This window comes from Podarcis vaucheri (assembly GCF_965113315.1).
Source record: "Podarcis vaucheri genome assembly, chromosome: 8".
In the NCBI taxonomy this organism is placed as follows: Eukaryota; Metazoa; Chordata; class Lepidosauria; order Squamata; family Lacertidae; genus Podarcis; species Podarcis vaucheri.
Genome location: NC_138766.1, coordinates 15,127,449 through 15,144,937, shown reverse-complemented (window position 1 = coordinate 15,144,937; position 17,489 = coordinate 15,127,449). Strand labels below are relative to the sequence as shown.

Here is a 17,489-nt window from a genome sequence, read left to right as displayed (position 1 = left end):
AGGGAAGCTTTTAATGTTTAATAGATTATTGTATTTTAATATTCTGTTGAAAGCCTCCCAGAGTGGCTGGGGAAACCCAGCCAGATGGGTGGGGTATAAATAAATTATTATTATTATTATTATTATTATTATTATTATTATTATTATTATTAATATTATTCCTTTTCTCAAGATGGTTTCTTCCCTCAGATTCTCGTTTCTCAGTCTGTTGATTACCCCACATCATCTCATCTCTGGCCAGATGCCTCCCTGACCCTTTAGTTAGTTAATTAGTTAGTTAGTTAGTCAGTTAGTTAATTTGTATCTCAGGGCGGTTCACAGCATAAAAATACAAAATGCAAATGCAAATATCCCCACGTCCTAGGACTTCAGTGTGCCTCACAAAGCTATTCCCATTCCTAGTGACTGTGTGAAGTTTAAATACCAGCCAAACTGACAACTCTCTATCCTCACGGGAGATGGACATGAAACATTGACAGGTTTGTTCCCTGAGCTGTTGAAATGTTCATCAATGTTATGTGCCATCACGCCAGCTTAACTGATCAGTGTCAGAGAAGCGAATGGCCTTGATGCATTTTGGGGGGACGAATTCTACGTTTCCCGTGTTCAGAGACTAGTTTTGCAAACATGGAAAAGAGAGAGCCGATAGCCCTTAAGTTTGGATATAAAATTAAATTGGTTCATGCTGTGCAGTGCTGTGATAATATTGTGCCAGGACGAACAGCTCATTGCAGCTAAAACCAGCTTTCGCTTTAAAACACACAGCCAGCAGGATGCCACCTACAAGGCTATGAGAAGACACTTGAAAAGGGGTGAGTTTCTCTTGCCCTGCAAAATGCAGAAAAGCAATACTGTGGTGCCCCCCAGTGGCAAATACATTGTATTGTGTAAGCTGCAGTATAAAGAAACAACTCACACACAGTTTAAGAAAATGATTTAATATTCCTTTGTGACATGAAGACTACAGCTTAAGCTTTCCATGAAAGTCAACAAGACTGTGCCAACACAAGAAAAAATCCTTGCGCCCAGATATGTGGTGAAACATTCAGAATTTTTGCGCCTGGGCATATAGAATAGGTAAGTTGAAATAGCAGGCTGGGTGTAAACAACATCATACCATGGTAGTCCTGATCTTTCTCTAGGGACAAGCTGCATCAAACTCCCAATTTATGCCCAGTTTAGAATCTCTCCCTCATTATAACTGGGAGAGCATATGGATTCGTCTTCTTTAAGACTGGAAATCAAGTCACACTCTCTGGTTAATTAATTGATCTAGATATCTAGATTCATCACACTCTTGTCTCAAGGAGCTCAGAGCTGTCTCCCACCCCTCACCCTCACAAAAACTACCTCTGTGAGGTAGGTTAGACCAAGAATTGGTGGCTGGCTCCATGTCCCCAAGTAGGCTTTGTGGCTGAGTGTGGGTTCAAACCCAGATGTCCTGGGTCTACTACTATTAATCCTTCCCTGACTTTGACTCCAGTTTATGTTCCTGCTAAAACAAGACCTGCTGGTTTTCAGCATCGTCTCTCAACTCCTATATGATTCCGAGCAGAAGAATTGCACTGAGGGCCATTTGCTGGCTGAGTAATAAAAATTGTGGCCTCCTTCTCTCTCTGTAATTGAACTTATATATGTTCAGTTGCAAGGATGTCGTGGGAGATTTCAACAATGGGCAAGATTCAAGGAGGTGAAAAGGATTGTGGATGCGATGAGTGTGGACGTTTGATAACATTTGTGACAGGGTTTAAGAGTACTTATTGATTATTTCTTTAAGGTGGGATTCAGCTAACGAGTCCTGTCAGCAGAAGCCCTGTGCAAGGGCTTAAACATCCAGCCTACCTTCCTTAACAAAAGGCAAATTGAAATTTAAATGTCTAGAAAACCATTCTTCTTTTTCTTCTTTGGTGATCACTCGTAGCCAAGTAAGATTACCTTCCATGAACATGGTCTTAACAGTGAGTCTATAAGTGACTGTGGAGGTCAATTCTGGATCCAGAACTCTAAAATGTATTTTATATAATCAACTTTTTATCTGTATTTCTATTCTTTGTCTATCGTGTTGTTGTTTTATTGCTATGCCAATGGCTGATGCAAATAAAGATTCATTCATTCATTCTGGATCCACACGTCCTTCCACAGTGGGGACATAGGTTTCTGGGCGAGAGTTGATGAAGGTGAGGGTTTGCCAAGCGTGCCTTCCTCTTAACACATTTCTCCCATTTGTCCTGAGTTTGAGCGTCTTCAAAACCCAAGACACCTTTGGTAAAGGCTGTTCTCCAACTGGAGCGCTCGCAGGCCAGTGTTTCTCAGTTGTCAGTGTTTATGCTACATTTTTAAAGATTTGCCTTGAGAGAGTCTTTAAACCTCTTTTGTTGACCACCAGCATTACGCTTTCCATTTTTAAGTTTGGAACAGAGTAGTCGCTTTGGAAGGTTATAATCAGGCATCCGCACAACATGACCAGTCCAACAAAGTTGATGTTGAAGAATCATCGCTTTGACAATGGTCATGTTTGCTTCATCCAGTACACTGATTTTAGTTCGCCTGTCTTCCTAAGTGATGTGTAACATTTTTCAGAGACACTGTTGATGGAATCTTTTGAGGAGTTGGAGATGGCGTTTATAAGTTGTCCGTGTTTCACAAGCATACAGTAAGGTTGGTAGTATGATAGCTTTGTAAACAAGCATTCTGATTTCCCTGAGAGTGTCCCAGTCCTCAAACACTCTGTACTTCAATCGCAGAGCTCAGGTGCTGCTGGGTTACTCCGATGAAAATAGGAAAATCCTATTCCACACCCTCCAACGTTTCTCTGATGAAAATAGGGACATCCTACCAAAGCCTCCAACATCTCTCCGATGAAAACAGGGATGTCCTAAGAAAAAGTGAGACATTCCGGGATAAAATCATAAACCAGGATAGCTTCTGTAAATTCAGAACTGTCCCTGGAAAATAGGGACACTTGAGAGGTCTGGAAGGCCCACCTAAAAGAAAACAGGGAGACAAATGTGCCTCCCTGCAACTCTATTATTCTATGGTTGGCAGATCCACATCAATGGCGCCATCACTGAAAAGGCCCTGTCTCTCGTGCCTGCCAATCTGATGGTGCTTGCTGGTGGCTTGCAAGCAAGCCCTCTGCAGCGGATCATAAGCCCCAGACAGGTTCACATGGAGGCAAGCGGCACTTCAGACAAGCTCCTTGCAAACTATCTGGCCTTTTAAATTGAGCTCACAAGCAGTCAGGCAACCAGTGCAACTGATACAGAATGACTGTATCATTAATTATTTCATATGTTCCAAGGTTCAGCCATGGGACTGAATATCAGTTTCTGGGCTGAGCCCAGGCACAGATTCATCGCTGTTTCATCTGTGGTTTGTACTGGAGCTGATCTGAGTTCATCTGGAAATTAAAAGCTCACATATCTTTAAAAGAAGAAGTACAGATTCAAGGAGGGAAAAAATGAAGCCACAAGAGCGACAGTATCTGCAAGAGGTCCTCCCCATTCCACTCCTACTTATACCAGTGGCCTTATATTTCATAGAATTGTAGAGTTGGAAGGTACCCTGTGGATCATCTAGTCCAACCCCCGCAATTCAGGAATCTGCAGCTGTCCCTTGTGGGGCTTGCACCTGCAACCTTGGAGTTATCAGCACCACGCTCTAACAAACTGAACTATCCAGCCTTCCACTATTTAACAGATGTTTCTCCACTGGCACCTGGAAATAATGTGGAATATGTCAAATACAGGATAGACTTTTACAGGCTGGAAGCTAGCATATTGAAATGGGATCACAGTTAGCCATGGAAACAGGCGGTACTTCAGAGCTCAACTGAACTCAGTGACATGAAAGTGAATGCCAGTAACAGATAATAATACATGCACCCTGGTTTAAAGGCAAAAGTAAAGTGACCCCTGACCATTAGGTCCAGTCGTGGCCGACTCTGGGGTTGCGGTGCTCATCTCGCTCTATTGGCTGAGGGAACCAGCGTACAGCTTCCGGGTCATGTGGCCAGCATGACTAAGCTGCTTCTGGCAAACCAGAGCAGCACACGGAAACACTGTTTACCTTCCCGTCGGAGGCGTGCTTTCAAACTGCTAGGTTGGCAGGAGAAGGGACCGGGCAACGGGAGCTCACCCCCATTGTGGGGATTTGAACCACCGACCTTCTGATCAGCAAGTCCTAGGCTCTGTGGTTTAACCCACAGCGCCACCGGCGTCCCTTGCACCCTGGTTTACAGTAGTGCAAAATGCAGGTTGCCACCGGCAGACCTGATAATGAAATTGATTTGCACTCTGCTTTCTGTTCTTATGAGCAATTGACTGACATTAGCTACCAAGGGTGGCTTTTAATTAGAGGCTGTCGACAACTAGAGTTTCATGGCCACATTGCCAGATGCAACTCTAAATTTAAGAGGGCAGGTGGTCTTGTATGAAGACGTGCTCAACAAACTGTGGGGGTGGGAGAGTTGGATTTCTTGGGAGACTATTTCTGGCCTCACTCGTTAAGTGCAGTAGAACGTGCTCAGGGAAGAAAGAAAATACAGTGGACCCTCCAGATAGGAATTTAATTGGTTCCGGGGGGCCATACATACCCAGAAAAGTCCGCATCTAGGGGTGCCACTTCTGCACACACACGTGGCACAATAGAGCGCTTCTGCACATGCGTACACGGTGAAACCCGGAAGTATACACTTTCGGGTTTGCTGCATTTGCAACCCATAAGTTACGTTACCCGAAGGTAACATAACCCAAGGATCCACTGGAGAGGCAGTGTGGTGTAGTGGTTAAGAGAGGTAGACTCGTAATCTGGTGAACCGGGTTCGCGTCTCCGCTCCTCCACATGCAGCTGCTGGGTGACCTTGGGCTAGTCACACTTCTCTGAAGTCTCTCAGCCCCACTCACCTCACAGAGTGTTTGTTGTGGGGGAGGAAGGGAAAGGAGAATGTTAGCCGCTTTGAGACTCCTTCGGGTAGTGATAAAGCGGGATATCAAATCCAAACTCTTCTTCTTCTGGAACTTAATGCATTGCAAGGCAGCTCAGTGGCCTGACTGGCAGCTTTTTTTGTCCTTCAGATCTCTCCTCAAAACCCATTTCCTTAAAGTGTTTGTTTTTAACTCCTTAGACCCAGTTCAGGTACCTTTTGACCACCATGGAATCACTCCCCTGTGAGAGACCCCTGGGCATCTTTTGCAACTCAGACAAGATAATGCAGTGCTTTGAACCAACGTCTTCCCCATGGTGAGTGTGTTGTAATATACAGGTACTGAATCACACTTGCGTGCATGAAAGGGTTAAGGAGCCCGGAGCTGAAATTACTAGAGTGGGTGCGGCTTAGCAGGCTCTCAGCATTCTCTGCTCCCCAGCCCTTCTCAGTCTCTTTCTCTGTGTGTTTCCTGGAACAAGCAAAGGAGCCATGCAGCCATGGCTCCCTGTAAGTGAAATGAATGTAAGTGAAACTTATTTAAAAAGCAAAGCATCTGTGATTTATTCTAGCCTAAGTATTTCATGGCGAACTTTTGTTTAAAGGTGGATGAGGGCAGATGCAAATCTAACCAAGTTTTAATGTGCTTGCTGCAATCACCCTTGTGTTTAAGTCTGCTATGAGAGCCGTAGAGATCTCTCTCTCCAGCAGAATAGACACGTGGCTCCTGAGACTTACATTATAGCAGCACCTCAAAAAAGGTTTGCCAAAGCGTCATGTTTTGTTTCAGTGACCAAGGACAGGAAACCTTCAGCTAGAATAATTAGCAAATTGCTGACCCACTCTGAGCCCTTAGAAGGTGAAAAGTTAATAACCAATCTCACCTAATGGCAATCATGATCCCATAGTCATTTGCATGGGAGCCAAGAAAACACCTCAGTGAGGTCTTGGTTCTCATTCCGAATTATAGCAAGGACTAAATATATGCTGAACTACAATTCCCATCAGCCCCTGCAAGCATGGCCAATGGCCAAAGATGATGGGAGCTGTAGTTTGGCAACATCCTCTTCTCACAGTAGCCAACTAGATGCCAACACTTCAGAATCCCAAGTCAAGTGGCACCCCCATAATCTTCAAACCAGCATAAGTGCAATTTTACTCTCCTCCTTTTGGAATTATAGGACTTTGTGTCATGGAAATCTACTCAATAGCGATCCAGAGTAGATTCCAATATATAATAAACATGGTTCCCAAAAAATAGACCAGAGGCAATTAATATTTCATCCAGCAGAGCTTTACTGCTACTGAAGGCAAATGAGCATAATGGTCACAAATCCAATACATTCAGGATTGGCACTGTCCATAAGAAAACCAGGTGCAGCAGACTTAAACTTACAGTAACTTACAATAAGTCTAAACCTTAACACTGAAGCATACTATAGCATGCACTATAGCATACACTTTAGCACACTATACGCTATGTATAGAATGCCACACCAAAAGGAAGAGTTAGAAAGAGAAAGCTGCTTCTGGCCCTACTTTTATAATCAGCATGACCTTGACAGAAAGATATAAGAGAACCAGTTTGAACCAGCTGTACTCAGCTTCTCTGAAGGAATAACCCAAACATCATCAAGTTTCTTTCACATAGAGAAGCTTCCAGAACCCTCTTGAATTAATTAGAATAGGAAAGATCTCTACACATCAGATCAATACTTTCTATACTAAGAAATGCAAACTGACACTTTGACCCCGGAAACCACAAAAAGCCACCTCACTTTTAGCCTGTATTGTTGAGGCAATGCACTACCACCGCAGCATAGACACCTGCTTTTGAGTCACCATTTTTTCCTGGTTTTGCTATCTGTACTGTCCATCCTATGCTCAAGTTTGAGGATCAAATCTTAGGGTGGAGCAGCCCCTTATCCTTGGAGTATTTGACCAACAAAAACCCATATTAATTCCTTACAGCTCAGACAGGGCTTCCTTAACACATTTCCACACTCAACATTTGCACACTTAAGTTTAAATTCCTCCTTCCCCTCAATTGGCCTATTGTTTCATCTGCGTCGTATTGCAATTGTAGCACTGAGGCCTGTGACAGAAGAGGTAGCAGCAGGTGTAAGGAAACCTCAATAAACAAAAATGGGAAGGGAAAAGCCCTAATGAAGGAAGCAGCCCCCCCCCAAATAAACAACAACAGAGAGAACTGTACGTTCTCAGTGCCCACAGAGTACTGATGAGGTGGGGGCAGAAAATCAGATGGGGAAGTGGGCATGAAGTTGCATGAGGGGACATCACTAGTTGATAGTGTAGTCCTATACATGTCTCCTCTGAGGTAAGCCCTATTGATTGTAATGGGACATTCTCCCAAGTATGTGCAGCCTAGAACGCTAAACAGAAGCACTCAAACATTTTGTTGCATATGCCACCTGAGTGGGTGTAAAACACATTTGGCCAGAATGCTCCTTCACATTACAGGTGGCTGAATCTTTGCATAAACAGTGCAAGAGAGGCCCGGGGCTCAAAGATCACTTTGCTTTGTCAACTATTAACCAGACTTGTTAACCTGCCGGCCCTTCCTCCAGGGAACCCGGCAATAATTTTCTCCGATAGCTTGGGCTAACGCAGGGGTCAGCAACCTTTTTCAGCCGTGGGCCGGTCTACCGTCCCTCAGACCATGTGGTGGGCCGGACTATATGGGGGGGGGATGAACGAATTCCTATGCCCCACAAATAACCCAGAGATACATTTTAAATAAAAAAAAGCACACATTCTACTCATGTAAAAACACCAGGCAGGCCCCACAAATAACCCAGAGATGCATTTTAAATAAAAGGGCACATTCTACTCATGTAAAAGCACACTGATTCCCGGACCATCCGCAGACCGGATTGAGAAGGTGATTGGGCCGCATCCAGCCCATGGGCCTTAGGTTGCCTACACCTGGGCTAAAGAATACGAGCTGGCTTTGCACCCAGTGAGTTTCATCGCCAAGAATCCAACACTACAGCCACCACACAATAGCAGCATCCCCTTTTCACACCTCTGGCACATAAAGAGAGAGAGAGAGAGAGAGAGAGAGAGAGAGAATGCCACAGTTTATCATCTGCATGCCCAGATCTTCTAACATTAGAAGCCTCCCAGAAACTCTGGATTCAGCATCTAACCATTATGTCTGCTTGATCCCTTTTAACCAGAGCAGTCCGCATCCAAATTATATCGTCCTTACAACAGCTGGTTCATGGCCAAAGGAAGTGGGATCTTAAATGAGCAAGAAGCTGTTCTCGAGAGTAAATAATGTGCACACCTATTCAGAGGTATTTGGCAACATCTAGCAGTCCCCTTGGCAGAAAAGGGTTGCTAGTCAGAAAATTGGCAAACGAGATTGGAAACTACCAGCTCAGTCCCAATATCCAGAATGATGTACTAGGGATAGTTGGAGAATAGCCTTTACCAAAGGTGTCATGGAGTTTGAAGACACTCGAACTCAGAACGCAAGGGAGAAACGAGGAAGGCACGCTTGGCAAATCCACACCGTGATCAACTCCTGCCCGGGAACCAATGTCCCGACTGTGAAATGATGTGTGGATCCAGAATTGGCCTGCACAGTCACTTACGGACTCATTGTTAAAAGACAAACTTACTCAGCTATGAGTGATCGTCAAAGAAGAAGAAGACAAACTTACTCAGCTATGAGTGATCGTCAAAGAAGAAGAAGACTAGGGATAGTACACAGCTCAACTATAGACACCTGTGGGGGGTTTTCAAAAAAAAAATGGTGGTTCTTCTGCTTTTAAGTAACCACAAACAACCTCTATCAAATGGATTTGTGGGAGGAGGCTTTCAAATCCCAAAGTATTATTTGCAAGCAAGTTTAAGAGACAGCATCTCTCATTTTAAAAACCAAGCACTGTTTAAAAATTAGAGCGAGTAGAGTAGTCAGGCTATTGGAACAGGGTTGGAGAGTGCCAGAGTCAAACCCTATTCAGTCACAGAATCAGAGAATTGTAGAGTTGGAAGGGAACCCTGAGGATCATCTAGTCTAACCCCCTGCAATGCAGAAATATGCAGCTGTCCATACAAAACTGAACCTGCATCCTTGGCATTATAAGCCTCATGCTCTGACCAGCTGAGCTATCCAATTGGCAAAGAAGAGATCCTTTAGCGATTGAACCCCACAAGGCAAACACCACGGAACAGTTGCCTTACCACTGAGCCACAGCAGAAATCAATGGGAGTTCCTTCAGATGACCAACATACTGACCATTAATCCTGATTTGTTTGCACCAAGCTTATGCAGTGGTTAGACTACATCTAGTCTTTACTGAGCATTCCTTTTGTTGGTGGGGTAATCATATAACAATGTGCATTCATCCTGTTTAAATTGCAGGGTGTTTACACATCCTTCCACAAATAATTTGTTCATTCCACACTTTTCCGGGCATTTCCCTGTCACTTTCCTAACTGCAAAAAGTCCATGTTGTGTGTGTGGTTCTGGTTTTAACTTGCACTAGGGCCACAAAGCACTTTATTCCATAACTGTTAGCTGCACAAATCTAAACTTCTGGTATGGGCTTCGGTCCCTTCCACAAAATACTTGGCAGTCTGGGGCCCTTGATCTAGTCACTCACTCATTCTCAGCTTGACCTAACTCAAAGGATTATTGTGATGCTTAAAAATAAAAATAAGAAGTGGGGTGGAGGGAGAGAGCCAGGACCACTGTCTTGAGCTAACAGGGTTTCCCAAACTTGGGTGGCCAGCTCCTTTTTTGGACTATAACTCTCATAATCCCTAGCTAGCATGACCAGGGGTCAGGGGCGATGTCCAAAAACAGCTGGAGACATAAGTTTGGGAAACCCTAAGCTAGAAACTAGGACGTGGGTGGCGCTGTGGGTTAAACCACTGAGCCTTGGGCTTTCCGATCAGAAGGTCGGCAGTTCAAATCCCCAAGACGGGGTGAGCTCCTGTTGCTCAGTCCCTGCTCCTGCCAACCTAGCAGTTCGAAAACACGTCAAAGTGCAAGTAGATAAATAGGTACCACTCCGGCGGGAAGGTAAACAGCGTTTCTGTGCACTGCTCTGGTTCGCCAGAAGCGGCTTTGTCATGCTGGCCACATGACCCAGAAACTGTACGCCGGCTCCCTTGGCCAATAAAGCGAGATGAGCACTGCAACCCCAGAGTCATCCGCGACTGGACCTAAGTGTCAGGGGTCCCTTTACCTTTACCTTTAAGCTAGAAGAAAGGTTAGAGACAGAAATGAATACACTAAACTCTAAACTCCCCAAAGTTCCTACAAGCAGTAGGGAAAGATATGGCACACAGCAAAGGTAAACACCCTTAGGGAAATAGAGTGACCAAATTTGAAGACGCAGTTGCCCTCAAAACAGGTAAGCGCTTCTCCTCACACGTTTCTGGGCAGATTGCGTGCATATGGGACTCTTCCCCAGCTGACATTGCCCGAAGGCAGTCAATATTCTTCAACCTTCTTCTCAAATGCCCATTTCTGTCTTTGCATGTTGTTTTCCAAGTCCCTCCCTCCCGCCCCCCACCTCCTTCATTGTGAGTACATTTCGCAGGGAGGCAAAGTTTGTTCTCGCGCAGCAAAACAGCACCAACTCGGAAGAGATATGCGGGAGAAGGAGTTTCTGCGGATGCAGCTTCTGGCGCCCTGTCATGTCAAGCAGCAGCAAAAATAAAAAATAAAATAAAAACCTCTTTCCCAGTCCTAATAACAAGAAGAAATCCTTACCCTACACGTCCACAGGTGCAGATTGCCACCCGGGACGAGGGAGCTGTACCCCCAGAAATCCCCTCTTTTTGCATGCTTTGTTAAAGACCCCGGAACAAACTCGGCTAGGAGATCCGGGCGCAGAAGCAGCTTCCCCGCCTCTGCGTCTCCAGGGTCCCCCTGGAAGGGTCTCCTTCGCGCAGCAAAAGCATCCCGGAGAGCAAGGAAGGACCAGCGCGAAGATTCTCACCTGCATCTCTTTGATGTTCTCCATCGGCGCGATGGGCTGAGTCGGTCTGGGATGCTGCGCTTGGGAGCCCAACTTGCTCGCGAGGGCGGCGGCCGACGTTTGGTGACCCCCTTCCCCCTTCTCCATCGCTGGCCTTGGAGAGAGAGAGAGCGAGAGAGAGCGAGAGAGAGCGCAAAGCGCCTCCTGCCGCTGCCCACTTGGCTGAAGCGCCAGCTACCCGGGCCTGTTTGCTGCCGCTGCTGTTTCCATGGTGAGCCTTGAATCCTCAGACACTTTGCAAGGCGGCTGCTGCTGCTGCTGCTCTTTCTTGCTTCTCCCCCCAACCCGCTTTTCTTGGCCTGCCTCTGAGCTGCCCCTTCCGAAACGTTCCTAGTAAATCTTCAAAAAAGGCCTGTCTATCAAGTGGAACCTTCTTTTTTAAATGCTGCTTGCACACACCCTCAACAAAAACATGCAACCTTTCTTGATTTCTTATTATTCCTTTGCCTGCCTCTGAGCTGTTTCTCTCCCCATCAGGTTGCTGGAGAACATACAGCCTGGAAAATGGCCTATTCTACCAAGTGCATCCATGTGTTTTATAGATAGATATAGATAGATAGATAGATAGATAGATAGATAGATAGATAGATAGATAGATAGATGATAGATAGATAGATGATAGATAGATAGATAGATAGATAGATGATAGATAGATGATATATATATAGATAATTTTTATTAAATTTTCTCTTTTTTCACTATTTCAAATACTCCTTTTACATCCTTAAGCTATCAAGAACTTCCCTTCTTCTCTTTCCATGGTTCATTTTACATACCATAAATCCCTGCATATTTTACAAAAACTGTACCATTCAGTATTCCATTACTGCATCTATCAAAACTTATTTACGCTGTTTAATTTATCTTAATGCTGCCAGCATTTTCAGCTGTCCACAATTATTTCCCATATATATTCAATAAACATTGTTCAATCTTCTTTAAACATATGTTTTTCTTGTTCTCTTATTCTATATTGTGAAGTCTGCAAGTTCTGCATATTCTGTCAACTTATACCAAGCGCATCCATTGCTTCGTCCACAGACTTGCAAGAATTCCACTATGCCCGTGCAACATTTTCATGCTGCTTCTGGCCACTACTATAGCCCACCCCATTACAAATTTGCTTAGCAACATCAATGAAATTTCAAAGTCCTGACCAACCCTTAGGAAGCTGCAGGTAGAGGCTTTGAAAGTGACCGACCCCCCACCGCCAGCTCTCCATGTACCTTCTGGCCTGGAACTGGAAATACAATCCAGCCAAGTCAAACTTTTCATTGATTAGTTGGGATCAAAAGCATGTGTTTCAGTCTCTTGTTTTTTAAATCAATGCACACTTCACTGGGTTCTTCACTCTTCCCAGAAGGAAGGCGTGAGCCACAGAGTAGGAAGAAAAAGACAGGGAACTTGCATACCTCCTTTGGAAATCAAAACATGCAAGATTCTTCAAAGCGCTGTCACCAGACAAAACAGAAAGCAGCACTGAAAAAGAAGATTTAGAAGCCTCTGGAATTTAATACTTCTCTCCTAACATTTTTCATTTTAGCAGGATGAGGGTCCGCGTTGATTTGCTGAAGAATGAACACACAAACGCACACCACTGGCACCAGGATTTGTGTGTGGCACAGAGGATTTGGTGATGTGTTCTAGGCCACATTTTCAGGTCCTATGACTGATAACTTAACTGCCCCAGGGTAGATCTCTCCCTGTCAAGTGGCAAAACTGTGCATCAGGTGGAGATGTGTGATAGTCTAGTTAAGGAGGACCTTACATCTAATGATATATTATGCCATAATAAATATATACTAGCCATCTATCGTGTTATTAATTATTAATATATTATGCCATAATAAATGTGTTTAATATAAACAGGATAAAATAAAATCGTTAATTTAGAAAAAGTTAAAAACAATAATTTAAAACCTTTTTTATAAAAAGGTCAACAATTGTCAGTAAAGCATGAGACTCTTAATCTCAGGATTGTGGGTTCAAGCCCCATGTTGGACAAAAAGATTCCTGCATTTGCAGGGGTTTGGATTAGATAACCCCCGTGGTCCTTCAAACCACAATTCTATTATTCTAATAAGCTAAAAACCAGGTGAGCACTCATGTAAACATTCTACATGTCTTCAGTACCAGGCTATTTTGTGCCCTGGAAAAAGCTAGCTACTTGCACACACACACACACACACACAAAAACACACCAACATTTGCTAATTTCAATTTTCAAAAACAGATGTCTTGCGGGGGGGAATGAAAAGCACAAAACTTGAGACCGCTGCATTTATTTTAAATTGCAAGAATAAGTAATGCAACAATGTTTGATTATCTTTCTCAAATACAAAACAAAATGTTTTAGTGCACCAGTCGTTTTGAATAGCCTTGTGAATGGTGATGTTTAAGTTTCTTAAAAGTTTTAATTTCAGGCACACCAAAATCTCACTTTGTGTGCCTTTTCCCTTACAGTTCCTTCACTTGAAGCGCTGTTGCTTGGGCATGTTAAAGATCTGTTGAACCAATGTGGGGGGAAACTAGTTGCTTTCAGACAATACTTAGCAGCATCATTAACTACAAAGTTTAATGAGTGTGCATTGCAGGGCCCCAAGAAGGCAAGTGGGTTTATGTCCAAGGCTCTCTTTTGCACACCACTCAAATTCGACTATGGGGTGCAGAGCTCATCTCTGCTTTCAGGCCGAGGGAGACGGTGTTTGTCCGCAGACAATTTCTGAGTCATGTGACCAGCATGACTAAATCACTTCTGGCACAACAGGACACTGTGACGGAAACCAGGGTGCATGGAAACGCCATTTACCTACCCGCCACAGCGGTACCTATTTGGCAGGAGCTGGGACAAAGCAACAGGAGCTCACTCCATCACACAGATTCGAACTGTCGACCTTACGATCGGCAAGCTCAAGAGGCTTGGTGGTTTAGACCACAGCACCACCAACGTCCCTCTCTTGCGATAACCTCAGGCTCAGACATCTAATTATCTATTGGTTTGATCACATCAACATAATGTACAGTCATTGTCATTTGATCGAGCATTCAAACATATGGAATAGCTGCTGTATTAATGACAGCCAAGGGAGGAGCCTGATGGAGTTGATATTCCAACATGCTGATGGTAAAAGGTAAAGGAACCCTGGATGGTTAAGTCCAGTCGAAGGCGACTATGGGGTTGCTTCGCTCATCTCGCTTTCAGGCCAAGGGAGCCGACATTTGTCTACAGACAGCTTTCCGGGTCATCAGGCAAGCATGACTAAACCGCTTCTGGCACAACAGAACACCATGACAGAAACCAGAGCACATGGAAATGCTGTTTACCTTCCCGCTGCAGTGGTACCTATTTATCTACTTGCACTGGCGTGCTTTCGAACTGCTAGGTTGACAGGAGCTGGGACAGAGCAATGGGAGCTCACCCCGTCACAGGGATTCAAACTGCCGACCTCCCGATCGGCAAGCCCAAGAGGCTCAGTGGTTTAGACCACAGTTCCACCCGCCTCCCTCTCCTCTAGCCTGATAGAATGGTTACAGTAGATGGCAATGACAACGTAGACAATTTCAGGTCCAGGGAAGGTCTATGCTGTTCAGACTGTGGTGATACATCAGGCATTTATCAGCACCTGTCAATCACAGTGCAAGCTCACTGAGGAAAACTAAACCCTCTTACTCCAAAAATCATCTCTCTGCCCTTCTGTTCCAACAGGCATAGACACATCCGACACAGTGGCTCAGTGTTTCAAGTCAAGCTTTGGAGCCTCTGAAGGCAAGTTCATGCTACGTAGCAAACATTTGGGGATCCCTATATTGTGCCTCTTAAAAGCCTGGTTCTCAGGTCCATCCAGAAAGGCAACAGAGCCTATGTGTTTTTAAAAAGCAGTGTTACAGGGGAAACTCTTAATTTCAGAGACTTTGCAGACTAACCACTAGAGGGAGTAGAAGATCCCAGCAGGAAAGCACTCTGTAGCTATGTCACAATTCAATACCACAGTTTCTGATTTAGTGGCAATAGTAGCCCTTTTCTGCTGTTCTTTCAAGGGGGAGCGGGTGGCAGGATTCTACTCACTGCCGCCTTTCCTGTGTTCATTGCAGGAAAGGAATAGAACCTACTTGTATACAACTATGCTTAAAAAGGTAAAAGTAAAAGGACCCCTGACCATTAGGTCCAGTCGCGGACAACTCTGGGGTTGCGGCGCTCATCTCGCTTTATTGGCCGAGGGAGCCGGCGTACAGCTTCCGGGTCATGTGGCCAGCATGACTAAGCCGCTTCTGGTGAACCAGAGCAGCACACAGAAATGCTGTTTACCTTCCTGCCGGAGCTGTAGCTATTTATCTACTTGCACTTTGACGTGCTTTCAAACTGCTAGGTTGGCAGGAGCACGGACCAAACAATGGGAGATCACCCCGTCGCGGGGATTCGAACCGCCGACCTTCTGATCGGCAAGCCCTAGGCTCTGTGGTTTAGACCACAGGGCCACCCGCGTCCCTTCTTTCAGTTTAGTATAAGTTGTAATTCAGCAACTTCTCTTTCAAGTCTATTTCTGAAATTCTTTTGTTATAAAACAGCTGCTTTGAAATGTCCTGTATTGCATGTCCTGGGAGACTGAAGTGTTCTCCTACTGGTTTCTCTGTCTTGTGATTCCTGGTGTCAGATTTATTTTCATTTATCCTTCTGAGAAATACCCTACCCCACCCTCCCACTATATATAAGGTTCTGGCGACTTCTGTTTCATAGTATCTGACGAAGTATGCATGCACACGAAAGCTCATACCGAGAACAAACTTAGTTGGTCCCTGAGGTGCTACTGGACAATTTTTTTATTTTTTTATTTATTTCGACTACGTCAGACCAACACAGCTACCTACCTGAAGGTATGAGGCAGAATCAGATGGAAGACATCTGTTTGGAGATTATTGTACTTGGCCCAATTGAGGAGTAAAAGGTATTGAGCTCTGTTTTAAGGAGATGCCACAAATTCTTAAACATCATTGATGAGCCGAGGGGATGGCCCTGCCTTTGTTGCTTCCCTGATGTCTCTTGACAAGGAAGGCATACCGTTAATGGCAGTCGTGTTAAACAGGAACGGGCCAGGAGAAGCGAAAGCTCCTCTGAAATGGAGCTCATAAACTGCTAATTTGCTTCATGGTTTTCCCCATATTCTGCATGACATTAATGCCGCGTGGAAGCTGCCAAGAGAAACCAGTGCTCAATAGCTACTCAAGCCTTTTTGAATTATAAATATATCAGTTCGTTTTTCAACTTGGACTGAGCTCATCCTGAAGGAATGAGACTCTTCTGCCTGGTCCAACACTGCCCTCAAGAGGCTTTTCCTCACCCTTATACCGTTTGGAATTTAAAGCCGTTCTGCTCAGATGTTTCTGGGGAAGGCTGCTCAGACATGGATGTTAGATGGATGAAGTCGCTTTGAGAGCAGTTGTTGTTGTTGTTAATTAAATTTCTATACCGCCCTTCGTCCGAATATCACAGGGTGATTCACATCCTAGAAACACAAAAATACATATTAAAACAAAAACAAACCAATAGCTCCCCTCATATTCCTCTGCCCCTGTATGATTCATCCTAAAAATGAAATGATAGTACCTATTTTTATTTATTTATTATGTGGGCCCTTGCCTGCCACAGCCACCTGGAGAGCCCTGTCCGCTGCTCCCTATGCCTCAGAGCCCGCCATGTTTGCAGAGACAAGATACCTGTGGCTTTGGTGATGGGTCCTCTGAGCTGACCCCCTCATCATCCTCCATCACCCCATGAATACTTCCTACACCAACTTCTCCTTCCCAATCCCCAGATTGCCCCAGTGTGCTCCAGTCCTAGTCAGGATGCTCTTCCTCCTCCCCATTGTCCTGCCAGTTTGTGACATAAGCCATGGTTTAGTGTTATAGGAACAAGTGTGCACACGCCTTGGCCCCATGCGCTGCCTCCTTTCCTCCTTAAAACACATAAGGATGAGATTGAAAGCTTTTGTTTCCACCTTAGAACTAAGCCCTTTTCCCTATGAATTGTGAGCTCTGGAAACAGTGGCTTGTCATAGTTAACAAACCAAGGTATCAAACTATGACGTGATCCTGTTTTGGCTACAGAACAAACCACAGTTCCTTGAGTCTGGATATCGCGGGGAACAATGGTTAGTTCTAAAGTTGGATATTTTTGGTCTCCTCTTTACACAAATAAAGGGGATGGGGGGATTCATAATGCCAAGACTCATAGCGCGCAGAGGTCAACTTTTTCAGCAGGGAGCCGGTCCACTGTACCCTCAAACCTTGTGGGGGGCCGGACTATATTTACCTGTGTCTTGCGAGCAGCAGGGGCTGGCAGCGGCGGAGGGACAATGAACGGGACTCTGGAGAGGGGCTGCTTAAAATGGCAGCCGCTCAAGCGCTGCTGTTGCTGGCACCAACAAAGCCCAGCCCTTTTCCTCCTCTAGGCAGGGCATGGAGAAGCCAGGAGGAGGGAGGGAGGAGGCACCGGCATTGCCGGCGCCGCCATGTGAGGGAGAGGAAGGGAGAGGGAAAGAACGTGCAAG

At 44.9% G+C, this 17,489-nt stretch overlaps 1 protein-coding gene across 1 annotated transcript in view; it reads right to left on the bottom strand.

Annotated features, from left to right (window-relative positions):
* Positions 1-11,122, bottom strand: part of DNAH5 (dynein axonemal heavy chain 5) — a 180,519-nt gene extending 169,397 nt beyond the window's left edge. Inside the window, exon 1 of the mRNA XM_082234101.1 lies at positions 10,906-11,122. Coding sequence (XP_082090227.1) covers positions 10,906-11,031 — 126 coding nt within the window. The 5' untranslated portion in view covers positions 11,032-11,122. The remainder of the gene's footprint in view (positions 1-10,905) is intronic.
* Between the last annotated feature and the right edge of the window lie 6,367 nt (positions 11,123-17,489).